General features: G+C 37.1%; 1 protein-coding gene across 1 annotated transcript in view; it reads left to right on the top strand.

Annotated features, from left to right (window-relative positions):
- LOC134754810 (GTPase-activating protein) overlaps window positions 1–16,620 on the top strand; it is a 172,187-nt gene that overhangs the window by 144,811 nt on the left and 10,756 nt on the right. The window contains exon 15 of the mRNA XM_063691188.1: window positions 14,458–14,590. Within this exon, the coding sequence (XP_063547258.1) occupies window positions 14,458–14,590 (133 nt within the window). The remainder of the gene's footprint in view (window positions 1–14,457; window positions 14,591–16,620) is intronic.

Genomic DNA, 16,620 nt, shown 5'->3' with positions numbered 1-16,620 from the left:
ATTAATAAAATGCAAAACAAATTCAGTAGTGGCCCCGATGAAATCCCCGCCGTATTAATCAAAACGTGCGTGGATAAACTTACCATTCCTATAACAAAATTAATCAATCAATCATTAGAACAATGTTGTTTCCCAGAACAACTCAAAGTCGCTAAAATTAGACCTCTTTATAAAAAATCGGGCAAAAAAGACGATGTTAGCCAGTACAGACCTATAGCCCTACTCCCCACAATTTCGAAAATTTTCGAGAAATGTGTAACTAACCGCATATACAACTTTCTTGAAAAATATCAACTCCTAAGTAAAAATCAGTTTGGCTTCAGGAAGAACAACTCTACTACGCTAGCTGTATATAACTACATACAAACCATTCTCGAACACATTAGAGATAAAACCTACGGAGTTGGGTTGTTATTAGATATGACGAAAGCATATGATAAAGTGTTACATTCAATCTTAATTAAAAAATTAAACGACATTGGAATCCGTGGCCCAGCTCTTGCTTGGTTAAAATCTTACTTAGAGAACAGGAAGCAATATGTACAAATAGAGCATTACAATAGTCACTCACATCAGCTGCAAACATATAAATCTTCCCTTCGATGCGTTAACAACTCAATTCCTCAAGGAAGTGTGCTCGGATGCGTACTCTTCCTAATTTACATCAATAATCTGCCTAGAGTAACGGAACACACGTGCATTATGTTCGCTGACGATGTTTCGCTCCTGTTTAAATGCCCCACAAGTGATGTTGCTTACGATTTAATCACCGTAACATATAATAATATAGTCAGCTGGTTACATGACCACAACCTAGATATAAATCCTAAAAAAACCAAAGCAATCCAATTTAGACCGCATCAAAAACGTCCTATCAACATAAATGTTATAACACGAAACCTTAATATTGAGGAAGTCTCCGAATTCACGCTACTAGGCATAAGTATAGATACCCATCTAGATTGGAAACAACACATTGCACGGATCAAGAGCAAATTAGCGTCATTTGTGTTCGCGTTAGGCATTCTTAAAACAAACACGGATCAACAATGTGCACTTACAGCATACTATGGGTACGCCTATTCCATATTAAGTTACGGCATTTTGCTTTGGGGACACAGTGTAGATGCATCTGATGCTCTTATCATGCAAAAAAAATGCGTTCGTACAATCGCGAATATCAAGAAACCAAATAGCTGCAAACAATATTTTACAGAACTTAAAATATTAACCGTCCCTTCTATATATATACTGGAATCAGCAAAATTTGTGCGTAAAAACATGCATTTGTTTAGATACGATACAAACCCTCGTCGTAACCAAAACTTAGTCCTACCCGAACCAAAAATGGAAATGTTCAAAAAAGGCCCGCACTATACATCCATCCAAATTTATAACCACTTACCAAATGATATAAAATCAGAAGAGAAATACGTTTCGTTTGTAAATAAATTAAAAAACATGCTAGTGAACAAAGTGTATTACGATATAACAGAGTTCTTGAATGATAAGTGGCCCTAGTAATACAAAGCATATAATATACATATAAATACTAATGTTAAAACAATTAATTTTATTGTAAGTTAATTATTTTAGTTTTAAGTTTTTAGTATTAAGTACTTATGTTGCTACACCCTTCCAGGGGAACATACATATATGTTCACAAAAATTGGTGTAAATACTTAATATGTTGTCCATGTGTGCAAATAAATGAAATGAAATGAAATGAAATGAAATAAAAAATCCGAGACCCAAAGAGCATTTTAGCGCATACAAATGTTTTTATGTGTGAAGACCACTTCGATGTAAGTAATATTTAACTGTAAATAAATATGGTAATTAAAGCAGCGGATTTTGTTATTTAACGAAACAAGATCTAGGTATTTAATGTATTACTACGTAACCTCATAACATAGCTCTTTCAGCATTAGTAGTTAGTAGCATACTTTTTCTTTCAAACTAAAGTGCAGTATGGAGATATTATTCTCGTCATCGTATTCTATATATATATCGTCGTCGTATCGTATCATCGAAATCGAAATGTTCGTAAATAAACAATTTCTACGTATACTCACACAGCTATTTTTACATTTCTAAGTTCCGCAGCACAGTAATCCGGATTATCTTTAAAGAAAAGTGCAACCGTTAATGCGTCTGTCTGGTAGGTTGCGCTATCAGCTTTCACATATTTCGGCTCCATTTTGAGATTCTTATGAATATTGTGCTACTAGATATACGGATAAATCGGAATATTTATATCAGAAAACTGTGGAACAATAACTAAAATTAACTAAATACAAATAAAACAGTTAAAACACTCAAGGCAATCAAGAATTTTTACACGCGTGTGACGTCATCCGAGCGTTGACCAATCACAGAGCGTTCACGTCCCTGATGAAATTTCAAAAAATATTAAATTTTCTTTCGTTTATTTTCCAAAAAATAAACATAATTTACATTTAAATATAGTGAAATATACTTTATCAGTTTATTATCTTTCAGGATGACAGCAATTCGTTATATATTTTTAATGTTGTCAAATACCCTATTACTGCAGGCTTATTAATTTATTACTCTATGCTTATATTTGTATATTTTTATGTTATTAATGACATATATTTATAATAAATTAAGTTAAAGTAAATTAAATAATATGATTTATATATTGATACTCTCTTGGCATGCTCTTCGCAAAATATTTCATACTGAATTAGCTATATGAATAGTTTGTCTTTGTCTGTCATTTTGACTTGTATTTATAAGAAAAGGATAAAACATAATTTAACTAATTCAGGCTCGTAAAGTTTTATGAATAAGGGGGTATTAGTATCAGGCTTGTAATGCGACATAAAATTATTTTTAGTGGTTTATTTTATGCTTGAGCCGTATTTTTTCACCTCTTTGGTGTATCTAATCACTATCTTATGTAGGGGAGAGAGAGGCAAGACGGAGTGGCAAGTAAGACGGTGTGGCAACTAGCGAGTAACACTGGGTAGCGGCTTTATATGGCGACACGACTGACCAACCAGAATCCCGTTAGTGCATGACGATGCGTCGCCATCATGTCAATTAGTTCGCACAGTGCCCGGCTAGACAAATGGTGTCGTTAATTATTTATTTGCAAAAAAGCTGTTTTTGCCATATTCCTTGTTACTTTTGTGTTTTACTTGGTTTGTGTTTGTTGCCTTAATATCACCAGCACAAATATAGTGTTAATTTATTCCTATGGCCCAGCAATCACGCCAATAGCTAAGGACTTGTTTGGTTTCAATACGGAATGATTTTTTTTACAAAAAACTTTCGAAATTCATTAGACACATGGGGTACATCTTGCCAGCCGTAGTTTTAAAGTTATGAAGAATTGCGGATTTGAATGTTTTTATTTCTTCTCTTGTAGAATGGTGAAAAAGTATAAAAGAAAGTAAAATAGAGGAGAGTGGTTAGAGGAGGCCATGAAAAAAGCGGTGGATGCTGTTATAGAAGGGAAGATGGGGTACATGCACAGATTTAATATATACGCTAGATGACGCAAATACCACAGTACTATCATACTATGCCTTATGGGAAACGGTCGAAGAGATAGTTCAGATCTGGAAACCGCTACCAAATTTTAGTATGCTGTTGGGCATGGTACAGGGTCTCCAAAACTGCCGGGAGACAGCGGCGCCGGCCATCTACTTCAGCGGAATGACGTCATCAAAATGACTCCCGCCTCGTTCCGAATATTGCACCTTGCACCCAAACTATGCATTGCACATACACGTGTGGGGTATTAAACGAAAGGCAATAAAATATTATATATTTTACTAATACACTATGTACCAAAATATGCAATAGTTTAAGAGACATTTAAAAATAAATCAAAATGATGAAAAACAAATCGATTATTTGGGTTTTTCAACCAAACCAAAAGTCGGACGTTAAAACAATGTACTACAAAATTAAAGCTGATGTCTCAAGCCATACACTGATATCAAAATAATCAAAATCAGACCAAAAATGTGAAAATTATGCTTCAAAATGTAGGTATTTGCTAGAACAAATGCATTAAAGTAAAAAAAATCGAAATTGGTCATTTTTAGGATAATCCGCATAAGCTTCTAGTATGTTATTAGCAATATAAAAAGGATCATAAAACTGCTGGGAGACAATCTCTATAGTGCCTGATTGACAAATAATGGCGTCATACATGTGACCGCTGCCGAAATTTGCAAAATCTAAATTATAACTATACCATGAGTCATATATACACGTGTGCTACATCAGACGAAAGGTTATTAAATATATTATGATTCGTTAATACATTATTTATAAAAACAATGTATATTTTAAGAGTTACAAACAAAGAAAAAACACTTTTTATGAAAAAAGTTCATGTATATATATTTTATAACGCAAATAAAAACATAACAATGTTGCAGTCTCAAAACAAATATTTGAATGGATTGGATACCTTACATACATTGGATATAGGTTTGAGTTCAATTCAATCTCAAGTCAGAACAAAGGTCACGTGGTAAATTTTTTCAAATTAACTTTTTAGTACTTTTTCGGGGAAAAATCAAAAAACTAAGAGCTTATTGCAAATCTGTAGCATGAGACGAATCTAATGACATATAGGTATAATTTATTAAAATCGAACCATAACTGTAGATCTGATGGGATGAACAAAAATCGGCCTCGCGTAATATATATATAGATTTTATTGGCTTTCGTTTAATACCCCACACGTGTATGTGCAATGCATAGTTTGGGTGCAAGGTGCAATATTCGCAACGAGGCGGGAGTCATTTTGATGACGACATTCTGCTGAAGTAGATGGCCGGCGCCGATGTCTCCCCGCAGTTTTGGAGATCCAGTATCATGCCCAGCAACATACTAAAAGTTGAAAGCGGTTTCCGGATCTGAACTATATTCCCATAAGGCAGTGCACTACCACGATTTGTATTGAAACCGGGCGTGCCGACTTTTTCATACAAAATTTACGCATAATATAATTTGCCTTTGCTCGCAATTTTTGGGCTGTTGCAGTTAATTATCATGCAACGAAGCATTTTTTAAGTTTTCACGAACGTCCGGCTGCAACAACTGACGATGACGCGCGCGTGGACTGTAAAGAGCGACGGTCAACCTCGACGCTTGGTCGGGGTTCTGACACGCGAAGTAGATGCATTTACGTCTTCTATGGTATATTTATTTCTGTGGGCTAACATATGTTAGCTGCAAAAACATTTCTGTCCCTCAGACGACTTAAGAAATAAAAATAAAAACAGTTCAATCAGACGACGGTTGCAATAGCCAAAAATTTAAGTTTTGTTTAGGCACTATAGATACTATTTCTATGAATCATTCTTATCACTCCACCTTGTACCTCATAATACCCTACCTAGGGGGCAAGATGAAGAGAAGGCACCTTTGGCCATTTTTTGTTTTAAATTTAATTATCTAACTAGAGTTCCTAGTAAGTGTTGATTATGAAAGACTGATTACCAAAGATAAAAATAAAAATAACAAAAACTTAAAAAGAATAGCATTTTCAGTTTTGTTGGACTTGAAATATTAAGTGCCCGTCATGCCCCCCTTTCCCCTACGGGACATTTCATGACGTTGACGCAAAAATTACGTAGCTTAACATTCAGGGTGTTGTTTTATAACACTACAAATTGAGATAACTAATCTATTGACGACCGGTCTGGCCTACTGCCTGCAAAGCCGATGGTCCTGGGCATAGATTAGTATATGTTATTACTCTATTAGATAAGAAACTCGGACATTTTACGTTCACGTCTCTACTAGTGCTGCCCCTAGCGGTCCTGCTCTCAACTAATGAGACTGTATATGCAGTAAACACGCACACATGTACGCACACACACACATACTTATGGGTTCTTTACCTACATGTAACAATTTTAATATTGGAAACTGATTTATGTAGTAATCTTTGTCGTACCAATTTCCATTGTATATGCTTAGAAAACTACATAAATCAGTTTTTCAGCATAAATAAATGAAAACTTATGTTGAATCAAGTACAATATATTATTTATAAGTACCTACTTATTTACATACGTTCCATTCCAAGTAACTAAGACAAATGCAAATACAGCGACGCTTTAAGCGCACTTCCGTGAAAATATCTTAACAGCAAGTATGTAACAATTTTAAAAGTGGAAAAATTCTGCCTTGGGTGAGACTTGAACTCACGGCCTCTGGATCCAGAGGCCGTGAGTTCAAGTCTCACCCAAGGCAGTAATTTTAAATTTATTCTAAGCTTAATAGCATCGATCGCAGACGTTTCTGCTTGTTAAAAATTAATTTATGTAACAATTTATTTCCTGACTATGTTTTAAATAGTAATCAGAGGCAACCTATTCATTTCTTCTTCTTGATCCAAAAATAACTTGGAAAGCTTCAATAGTTTGATCCAACTTTTTTTGATTTAATTTAGATCCATTTTTGTCGCATATCTCATAGTTTTGAGAACATTCAAGCTTTTTATCCACAATTTGTGGTGCGGTGATCTGGGTGTTACAGCGCATAGGTAGATTTTTCCTTTTTAACCGACTTCAATTTCATAGAAGGAGGAGGTTCTGTATTCGGTTGTGGCTATTTTTTTTTTTTATGTATGTTCACCGATTATTCCGAGACCCGTGGTCCGATTTGAGTAATTCTTTTTTTGTTCGAAAGGAGCTACTTCCAAGTTGGTCCCATATTAATCTGGTTCTGATCTGATGATGGGATCCCTGAGGAATTGAGGGAACTCCTCAATTTTTAAAGGCACATGTATGGTGATTTGGGTGTTTTCATAAGCAACTTGAGCATTTTCTCTCGAAAACGACCAATGTGATGAAGTGGACCTGATGATGATGATTGTTTTGAAGATAGTGATGATGATTTTTTTAATGTAGGATGTTCGGCGATTACTCCGAGACCCGTGGTCCGACTTGAACAATTCTTTTTTTGTTTGAAAGGAACTACCTCCAAGGTGGTCCCACATTAATCTGGTGCTGTTCTGATGATGGGATCCATGAGGAATTGAGGGAACTCCTCAATTTTTAAAGGCACATGTATGGTGATTTGGTCGTTTTCTTAAACAACTTGAGCATTTTCTCTCGAAAACCACCAATTTGATGAAGTGGAGCTGATGATGATGATTGTTTTGGTGATAATGATTTCAGTGATTACCCCGGTACCCATGATCCGATTTGAGTTATTCTTTTTCTGTTTGAAAAAAGTTACCTCTCCAAGGTGTTTTCGTAATATTTTTGGTTTTAATCTGATGATGGAATCCGTGAGGAATTGAGGGAACTCCTCAATTTTTAAAGGCACGAGTATGGTGATTTCGGTCTTTTCTAAAGTAACTCAAGCATTTCCTCCCAAAAACCGCCAATTTGATGTAGTGCAACTGTAGCCCAACCACGAGTTTGACACTAAATATTCTTCGTAACTTACTTTGTACACTAATATGCCAGTACGAGCGAGATGCATAAACAGTAAGTTACGCACACGATAGCGAATATATCAATGTCAAACTCGTGTTAAGGCTACTGATAACTTCCCTCGTATGTGTATTATGATTTTTTTATGTAGGTAGTGTTGGAATCAACCAAAGAGACTGAGAGGTGAAGGTAGAGGGTATTAGTGTTTGGGGGGTTTGAGGTTGGGGGTTGAGGGGAGGCGAGTTGATGGGTCGGGGACTGAGGGGTTGGGAGTTAAGGGATTGGGGGTTAGGGTTAGGAGTTAAGGGGTCTGGGGTTAGGCGTCGGGGAATGGCGGATGAAGGGTTGGTGGTTTAGGGTCGAGGGGTTTAGTGATCAGGGGTTGATGTGCTGTGAGGTTGAGTGATTGGGGGGTTTGAGGGATTGGGTCAGTGGCGGGGCGGAAAATGGATTTAGTGACAGGAATGATTTCCCAGACGGACTCGAGGAAAATTCTGATTATTTAATAAAGTTTACGAATTTACAGTTAAACATGATAATGTTTTTCATTCATGCGTCACGCTCTTAACAATGTCTTAAAACTAAAAATGGAAAAATAAAAACTTTTATAAAAAAAAGATAAACCGACTTCAAAAAGGATGAAATAAAACATTATCCTTTTTAGGGTTCCGTGTTTAAGTATATGCGTTACCAACTGATATGTTTGAAGTCGGTGCCAAGCCAAGTACTCCAAGTAGTAACAATACCATTTAAAAATAATCGGCTTTATGTCTATAAATCCCATTACAACTGTACAAATATTATAAACGTGAAAGTAATTATGTCTGCCTCTTTGTTACCTTTTCATACAACTGAACTGCTTTAGCTAAAATTTTGCATGAAGGTTCCTTGAATTGTTTTATATTTTGAAATGTAGTCCTCTGGATAAGCGACAGAAAATAACTCAGTCCCAATCCCACACTTGCGTGCTATGACTGTTCAAGAATTAGTAAGAAATGCTCTTTAAAAAAATACGACGACAAAACGTATTAGATTTACACTAACGTGCCGACAAGCATGGTACGAACTGCGCCAAGAAGGTTCAACCGTGTGTTCTGTTCTGAGGTGTGTTCTTAAATACCTACAGAAAGTTCGTTTATTGTCGTCGTGTAACGCTGCGTCTTACATAGGCGAACACTCGCGAACGCGAAGCGAAGCGACGCGGCACGGTGCGGCCGGCCCAAGGCGTTCGCGTTCGCAACGTGATCGCCCACGTAGGACACTTCTATATAGGTATCAAAGGATTAATTAAGGCGCCGTGCCGCGCCGCTTCGCATTCGCGTGTTGTTCGCCTACGTAGTACGCTGCGTTACGTAATCCAACGTACATACTTATATAGCCGCATCCTTATCGAATTGCACCAAAATTACTATGAATATATGGTTTAAAATTTGGCTTGGCACCGACTTCAAACATATCAGTTGGTAACGCATATACTTAAACACGGAACCCTAAAAAGGATAATATTTTATTTCATACGTTTTTGAAGCCGGTTTATCTTTTTTTTATAAAAGTTTTTATTTAGGTTTACTGAAATTGCCATTGACAAAATCGAAAAACTTATCGAAGAAAAGCACGATACCTGCCGTGTCGCAACTTTATTCTGGAAGCTTTTTAATACCTGAAAATATATTTACAGTTAAGATGTTATCAAAAGTATAAAAAGGTTATTTTATAGCGAAACAGCCCGCGCAGCATGGTTTCCCCTATCACTAAGTCCGTCACTTTCGCACTCGCATACTTGTTAGAACGTGACAGGCATGGTGATAAGCGTACCGTGCTACGACTCCTGGACAAGTGTTGAGCATGCATTTTAAGGGTGTGCTATTGTCACATTTAATGTTAGGTAACAAGAAATCAGTGGATCAGGATATAATTCATGTAAAATGTCGACAAAGGTAACGTATTGTGGTTGGAATCTATCATTAGATGTAGGTCTTTCTAATTTTGGCAGGGTGTAGTTGATTTATCAGATTAAGACCTAGGCACGGAAAATAGTATCCTAATTATGATAACCAGAGCAACGTGTATGACGGGCCTTACGGGCACTAAGAATGGTGCTAGTTCAACGGTTGTTATTTGAAATGTTAAAATGTTCCATGTTCCATCGCCAACATTTCATAAATATGCTTTGCCCGAAGCCTCTATCAAAGCTTTTGATAAAGATGAAATAATAATTTTTTTTTTTTTTTTTTTTTCAAAAAAGTATAACACATTTTAAACTTATACAAGTTTCGCCAAACTTGCGTTTAACGGCGAAATGGTGCACTCATTTTCAATGTTAGTACCTTAATCTAAATTTAATGATTAACTTATATTACTAAGGTTAATACTTTTATATTACATTAACAAAGTGTAAGTTGTAGGTATATATGTTGTTGTTATTCTTTAAGAATTTATTTGTAGTTTTACATGTATGTAAAATGTATGATTTTGGTGCAATAAAGGATATTTATTTATATACAATATTTACCTATCTTATATATTTAGTCATGCGTTGTACCCAATAGCAACTTCTTAATTTTTGATTTAAAGATGTTTTTACTAGCACACTCGTCTTCTATTGATAAATTGTTCATTATTCGCGGTGTGATATACTTGCGCGTCCTTTTACCATAGTAGTTACTAGCGGTTGGTTCCACGTATTTACGACGTTTTAACCCCCTCGACGCTTAAACCTTAACCCTTTTTAAATTGATCAGTTGCTATTAAGTACTTAACTTTATCATGCACTGGCAGGATGTTCAATTTCTTAAATAAGATCGTGTAATCGTTACTACAGTTTGCTCTAGTTTTTTTTGTCTATTATATTTTTTATCAATCGTAGTTGTAAGTTTAATATTTTATCCAAATAAGTTTTGAAGGTGCGTCCATAAGCTATTAACCCGTATCCAATAACAGCGTCAGCCAGTGCATGGTATAACATTCGTAATATTTTATTATTAACTATATTTTCTAAACTAATAATTTTACATAATATAGACCGTAGTCTATTACATACTGTATCTATGTAATAAATGTTCAGGAGGTGTATATATATTATATACTCGAAAATTTACTTACCTTGTCCTTGTACCGATGTACATACAAGAAGGTACACAGATTCGGCGCGGCCCGGCTGCCATTGCTTTTCATCTTGCCTGCGTTGGTTTGGTTGAATAAGTAAGAGCACAACTCAACACAACACAAGGTTGGTTGTGATATATAGAAACGCTGTTAGTTAATATCTTAACATAAATCTGATCAAAAATATGTTTAAACGGAATTTATATTAAAAAACAACTTATAAATAATTTCAAAATTTCCCGTTAAACCAAACGTCATTTGGTTTTTTATTCGTCAAAATACGTCAGTCTGTCATCGTACGGTGTTTGCAATACATATTAAAAAAAACTACTTTTACATTTTAAATTTAATTTGTTTTCTAGTTCATTTGCAACGTAAGGTTAGTAACACTATCAAAACATTTTTTATTAAAATATATTCTTCTAGATTTAATTAAATACGATTAAGTTACCTGCTTAAATATTTGTTTTGGTATATTTTGTTTTCTACTATCTACACACAAGAATGATATCTAGCCACACTCAGCCCTCCTTATGCTAAAAGGCGGTATCTCAAAAACGAATGAACTGGAAATGGAACGTTATGATTCAAATTTAAGGTACTTATTTGCATGCAATCTTCAATTAAGATACCGCTTTTTAGCTCAGCAGGGCACCACGGCTGAGGAATATATGTCCAGCATAACCCAAAGATGGCATTATCATCAGCATTACATTACTCCTCTTCAGAGATACTATACCATGGTCCTGGGTTCTATCAACATCATAATAACCAAATTCGATGTCTACGACAACTAAAACTGAATAATTCCATTCGCCCCTTTTTTTTGTATATCGACCCCGTTTAAAAAATATCGAGACAATTTGTAGTTTTTTATTTTATTTTCTCTGAGTTAGCGGTTAAAAATTAATTTTACAAGTGCACAATTAAAAACAAACAAGGGACTCACAAATTATGTAAAATATTTACATTTGGATTATTGATAAAAATCGTCCTTGACGTTGAAAATCCTGTCTTTTGCACCCGTTTACAATAAATATGTAATAATAATAACTAGAGACCCGTTGCGGCGTCAACACGCCGCTAGAGTATGGTTCTAAAAGTTAGGTTGCCTGTCCACTGGAGCGGAGCGGTAAGCGGGGAAAAAATCCAGCAATAGAATTTCATTAAAATTTCAGAGCGGAGATTTTTCCTCGCTCATCGCTCCGCCACCTCGCTCCGTTCCTGTGGACAGGCAGCCTAAGACTGAACTCTTAATGAAATCAGGAAATGTGACGTCTTCAGATGAATCACTGGCTGTCACTATCTATTTGATGGGGTGGAAATTTGTATGGGGAATCAATAACCGCTCAACCGATTTAGATGAAACTTGGTATGGGGATGGTTTGAGCTGTGGGAAATGATATAAAATAACTTTTATCCCCGAAATCATCCCTTAAGGGTGTAAAAAATGGGGTGGAAATGTATAGTGTGGACCAATTTGAGGGTGAAAAAAGGATGGATTAAAAAGCAGATTTGTTTAAGAATTAAGATACCCAAATTACTAATTCCACGCAGACGAAGTCGCGGGCAAAAGCTAGTTTCTTATAAAATGGCGACACGTTTGTATAATTTTAGCGTATTATATTTCGGTCGCGTAGCACCTACCAGCATGTTTTGTGATCGTTAGTTTTGATGCAAAAAAGACATAATTATTGTCTATCTTTTCGCATCTTTCTAAACTAAAAATCATGATACGCGACCGCGATATGATACGGTAAATCAAGATTTCGTGGATAGGATGCCTTCTTGTCATTTGGCTCTCATGCCTAAAATTTCATAGGGCTAGAGTATAATTCATATTTAATTCTCTTTTTCCTATTATTCATGAGACTGAAGTTTACAAACATTTTACAAACATTCCGTGACATTCCGTGGCTATACCGCGAAAATCGAAGTTCAAATTGCGGGCATCTTTCTCTGTCACTCTAATTACGCCTTCATTGGAGTAAAAGAGAAAGATCCCCGCAATTTGCGAATTTCTGTTTTCGCGGTAGACCCTCTGACCTAATAATAGACATAGTATATACACGTAGTTATAGACATGAAACCGAGCGACCAGGGGTAAGAGAAAGACATATTCATGAGAAAGACAGTTTCATGTATGGCAGCATAATCCTTTTTAGGGTTCCGTACCCAAAGGGTAATAACGGGACCCTATTACTAAGACTCCGCTGTCCGTCTGTCTGTCACCAGGCTGTATCTCACGAACCGTGATAGCTAGACAGTTGAATTTTCACAGATGATGTATTTATGTTGCCGCTATAACTATGTTTGCCGAGGCGCACACTGATAGTTTCGACGCAATAGTTAGAAAACGGTGTGCGTCATTAATCAACCGTCTTCGCCACAGCCCAAACAGTATTCTAAACGTGCTGGCGCAGCGCTGGGACTCGCCTTTGTGCGCGCGCTGGGTGCGGCTGCACGCGCCGCCGCAGGCCGCACCACGCCGTTTTTAATTTAAGTAGCTTATATATTTGTTTTGTTTGTTTTTATTTTATTTTATTTTTATCACTAACATAGATTTATAATTTTATATTAAAGGAAAAAATGGAAAAAGTTACACTTCCGGCAGGATTTGAACCCGCAACCTCCGCAATCCGTGCGTTGCTCTTAACCAATTGAGCTACGGAAGCCTACCAGAACCTTGCAAATCTTTCCATTCCTTCCCTTATGTATACACGCCTTTGGGGTGGCGTAAAGCGACATCTACCGTAAGACGATTACATCTTTTTAACAGCACCGGAGTCTCAAGTTGCATTGAGAATTCACCAGTAACAATGTGCTAACCCATACTAAAATCAATTTTTTAACATGCAGATACGTCTACGTAAAAAAAAAATTGATTCATCTGTAGCATGAGACGAATCTAATGACATATCATTTATCAAAATCGGACCATAACTGTAGATCTGATGGGATGAACAAAAATCGGCCTCGCGTAATATATATATAGATAGATTTTGTTCATTTTGGTAACTAAAGGATATTGTAATTTGAAATTATTTTATTATTTATATATAAGGTGCTAACAAATTAGCTACAAATATTTTACGAAATGGTACTTTACACTCAAACAATTAACTTTAAATAGAAATTAAGAAATGTTCTCATATAATTTTTTTGTTTTTATTTACCGAACAAAATAAATAAATAATAATTCTATCGAAAAAATAATCATCATGTATTTAACTGTTTGTTTTCCAAGTTTCTCCAAATAACATCATAAACCTATAATGTTTCATACTTACATATACTTCAGGAGCCGAGTACTATCATCTGTAAAGATATCGGTAGCTAATTTGTTAGCACCTTAATAAGGCAAACAAAGAAGTACAAAGCCGTAAGCAGGTATTAAATTAATGCCCAAATTATATTGTGTATATTAATAAATTTGAAATATACCTATATGTTATTAATGACATAAAAATATACAAATATAAGCATTACGTAATAAATTAATAAGCCTACAATAATTAAAATGTCTGTAATCTGTACAATTCCAAAATACGGGTTCCACGGATGTTGCTTACATAATCTCGTATGTCAAGGTGTTTCGGCAGAAAAAGCCTTGGCAGACTTATATATTCCTGAAGTGAAGGTTCATACCTACCGACTGGAATTGGTTTCATGTTGGTATCAGATGAGTTTATTTAGGGGTCCCGATGGTCACCTTTGAGAGCGTCTGCCAAGCACTTCCGGCAAGAAACATACTGGCAGATTTCGCGTTTCGGTATCTACCAGTAAATTTCTAACTGATGCCATAACTATTATTGCAGTATCAGATGGGTTAAATGACCATTGTGCATTTCATCGCGGTATCAAGTTGATTCGAAACTTTACTGCCGGCTCTTCTACAATTTGTAATGAACAGAAGGGCCACCGTCGGAAGAGCGCGAAGCGGAGGCGGCCACGCTGCGGGAGCTGCAGGAGGCCATGTTCGACCTGGAGCACCGTCACCGTGTCTACCACCGCTCGCTCGCGCGCGAGACCAAATACGGCAGCAAGTAAGCAAACGCACGCAACAAACTTTACTCATTCTATAGGTATTCTACTCTTAACGTACGATTCCCACCGTACGGGCGGTCGGTGCGCATTCACATTTGTACGGCCGCAACTGCCGCAAGCCGGTCGGCTCCTCGCGGACGCGACCGGCTCCGGAGGGACTCCATCGCTTCTGCCATACATAATGTATAGGCACATTGACAATGCGCTGCGGCGCGGCCAGTCGGTGGAAATATTTACGTGATTGTACATAACGGTCAAAACGGTAATACATTTGCGAAAAAATCACAATACAACAAATATTGGTTACATGAGTATTAAACTTACAGTTACGAATTTTCCCTTGAACTTGAATGATATTGTATATTATATATTATTCAGCACTATAAACTACGTTCAACGTTGATTTACATTGCAAAAATTAACCACATTAACTCATTTCATACAAAAGCATTCTTACAGTCGAATAAAAAAACTTTTTTCAATAAATGTCAATACAAAAATAAAACAATTAAATTTTTTTTATACCACGTCGGTGGCAATCAAGCATACGGCCCGCCTGATGGTAAGCAGTTACCGTAGCCTATGGACGCCTGCAACACCGGAGATATTACACACGCGTTGCCGACCCTTTAAAAACCTGTACACTCCTTTTTTGAAGAACCCCATACTGTAGCCCCTCGGGAAAACCTCGGCAGGGAGCTCATTCCACAGCCGAAGCGTACGCGGGAGGAAATTCCTCTTAAACCGCACAGTACGCGACCATTTAGGTGCTAGGGTGTGAGGATGAACACCCTGCCGATGGCGAGCGGTGCGGTGATAGAAAGCGGCCGTTTAATAATAACTTAAGACTAAACTTAAGCCTAGTCAAAAAGTCCCCCCCCCGAGTTGTCCCTGGCGCAAAGGTGCCCATCATATTAGCCGCGTTACCACGTTGAATTGCGATGGACAACCTTTGCACCAGGTACGAACCCACGCGGGCGTCAGACCCCTTCTCCGTAATGCGACGTCCCACTTCCCTAATAAGGCAATAGACTCTGACCCCCAGCACCCAGTAATCTCAAACGCCGGGGGTACAAAATAATAATTTACCTGCTAGGTTCGCGTACTTATCCCGCTTTTTGACCGCGGCAAAATCTGCCGCGGCACCAGCCGACCGAACAGTTCGGCTGAGGTGTGAGGCCGCGAAAGTGCTAACGCACGTGGCGTCCCACAGCAGGCACTTACCCCTCTGCCACGGCACCGAAGCCAAGCCGTCCGGCCTTTTGCCATCGACGCGGCAGAGGCCCGGAGGCTCCAGGACACAGGGGATGTTGGCGGATATTAAGGCCCTCCTTGCGATGTCATTGAGAGCGTGGTGACGCGGAAACTTCCCCAAGATCCCTTGATTGATCACCAGATATAGTACAATTTAACATTTAAAAAAAAAACATTTTTACCGCCAAAAATAATAAATGATCACCAAAATTAGTACTCGATTTTAATGTGAAATGATTACCAAATTTTCTACATTTTACTATCCTATTAAAGAAAATGACACCAATCCAAACTAATCATTTTTAACTCAAAAATAGTCAATAACTACTACTACTACTTTTCTAGTAGCATTTCTTTTCTGTAAGGGTCGCAGTTCTAACCTAACCTAACCCTCTTTTCTAGTAGCAGTTCGGTTCTGTGAGGAATGTGAGGATTGCAGTTCTAACTTGCCCTAACCCACTTTTCTATTAGCATTTATTTTCTGTAAGGGTCGCGCGTGACTGAATTGAAGATCGAGTCGGGCGAGCTCGGCCCCGTACACGGTGCGGTGACTGCGGTGTACGGGGTATTGAGCGGGAGGGGCTTGTCATTTTGGCACTAAAACAGCTGGTACTTTTGTAATTTTAGACTTTTAGTCTAGTTTCAGAATTTTAGTTTTTTTTATTTAGGGTACCAAAATGTTTTTTGGTGGTCATTATATTTGTAGCCTTTAATATATAGGTTTTTCAATATATTGTATGATATATTTGTCGTGGATAATTGGGGGCGTGTGGTG

The sequence above is a fragment of the Cydia strobilella genome, chromosome Z, assembly GCF_947568885.1.
Source record: "Cydia strobilella chromosome Z, ilCydStro3.1, whole genome shotgun sequence".
NCBI lineage: Eukaryota > Metazoa > Arthropoda > Insecta > Lepidoptera > Tortricidae > Cydia > Cydia strobilella.
This window is presented reverse-complemented; position numbering and strand designations above follow the sequence as displayed.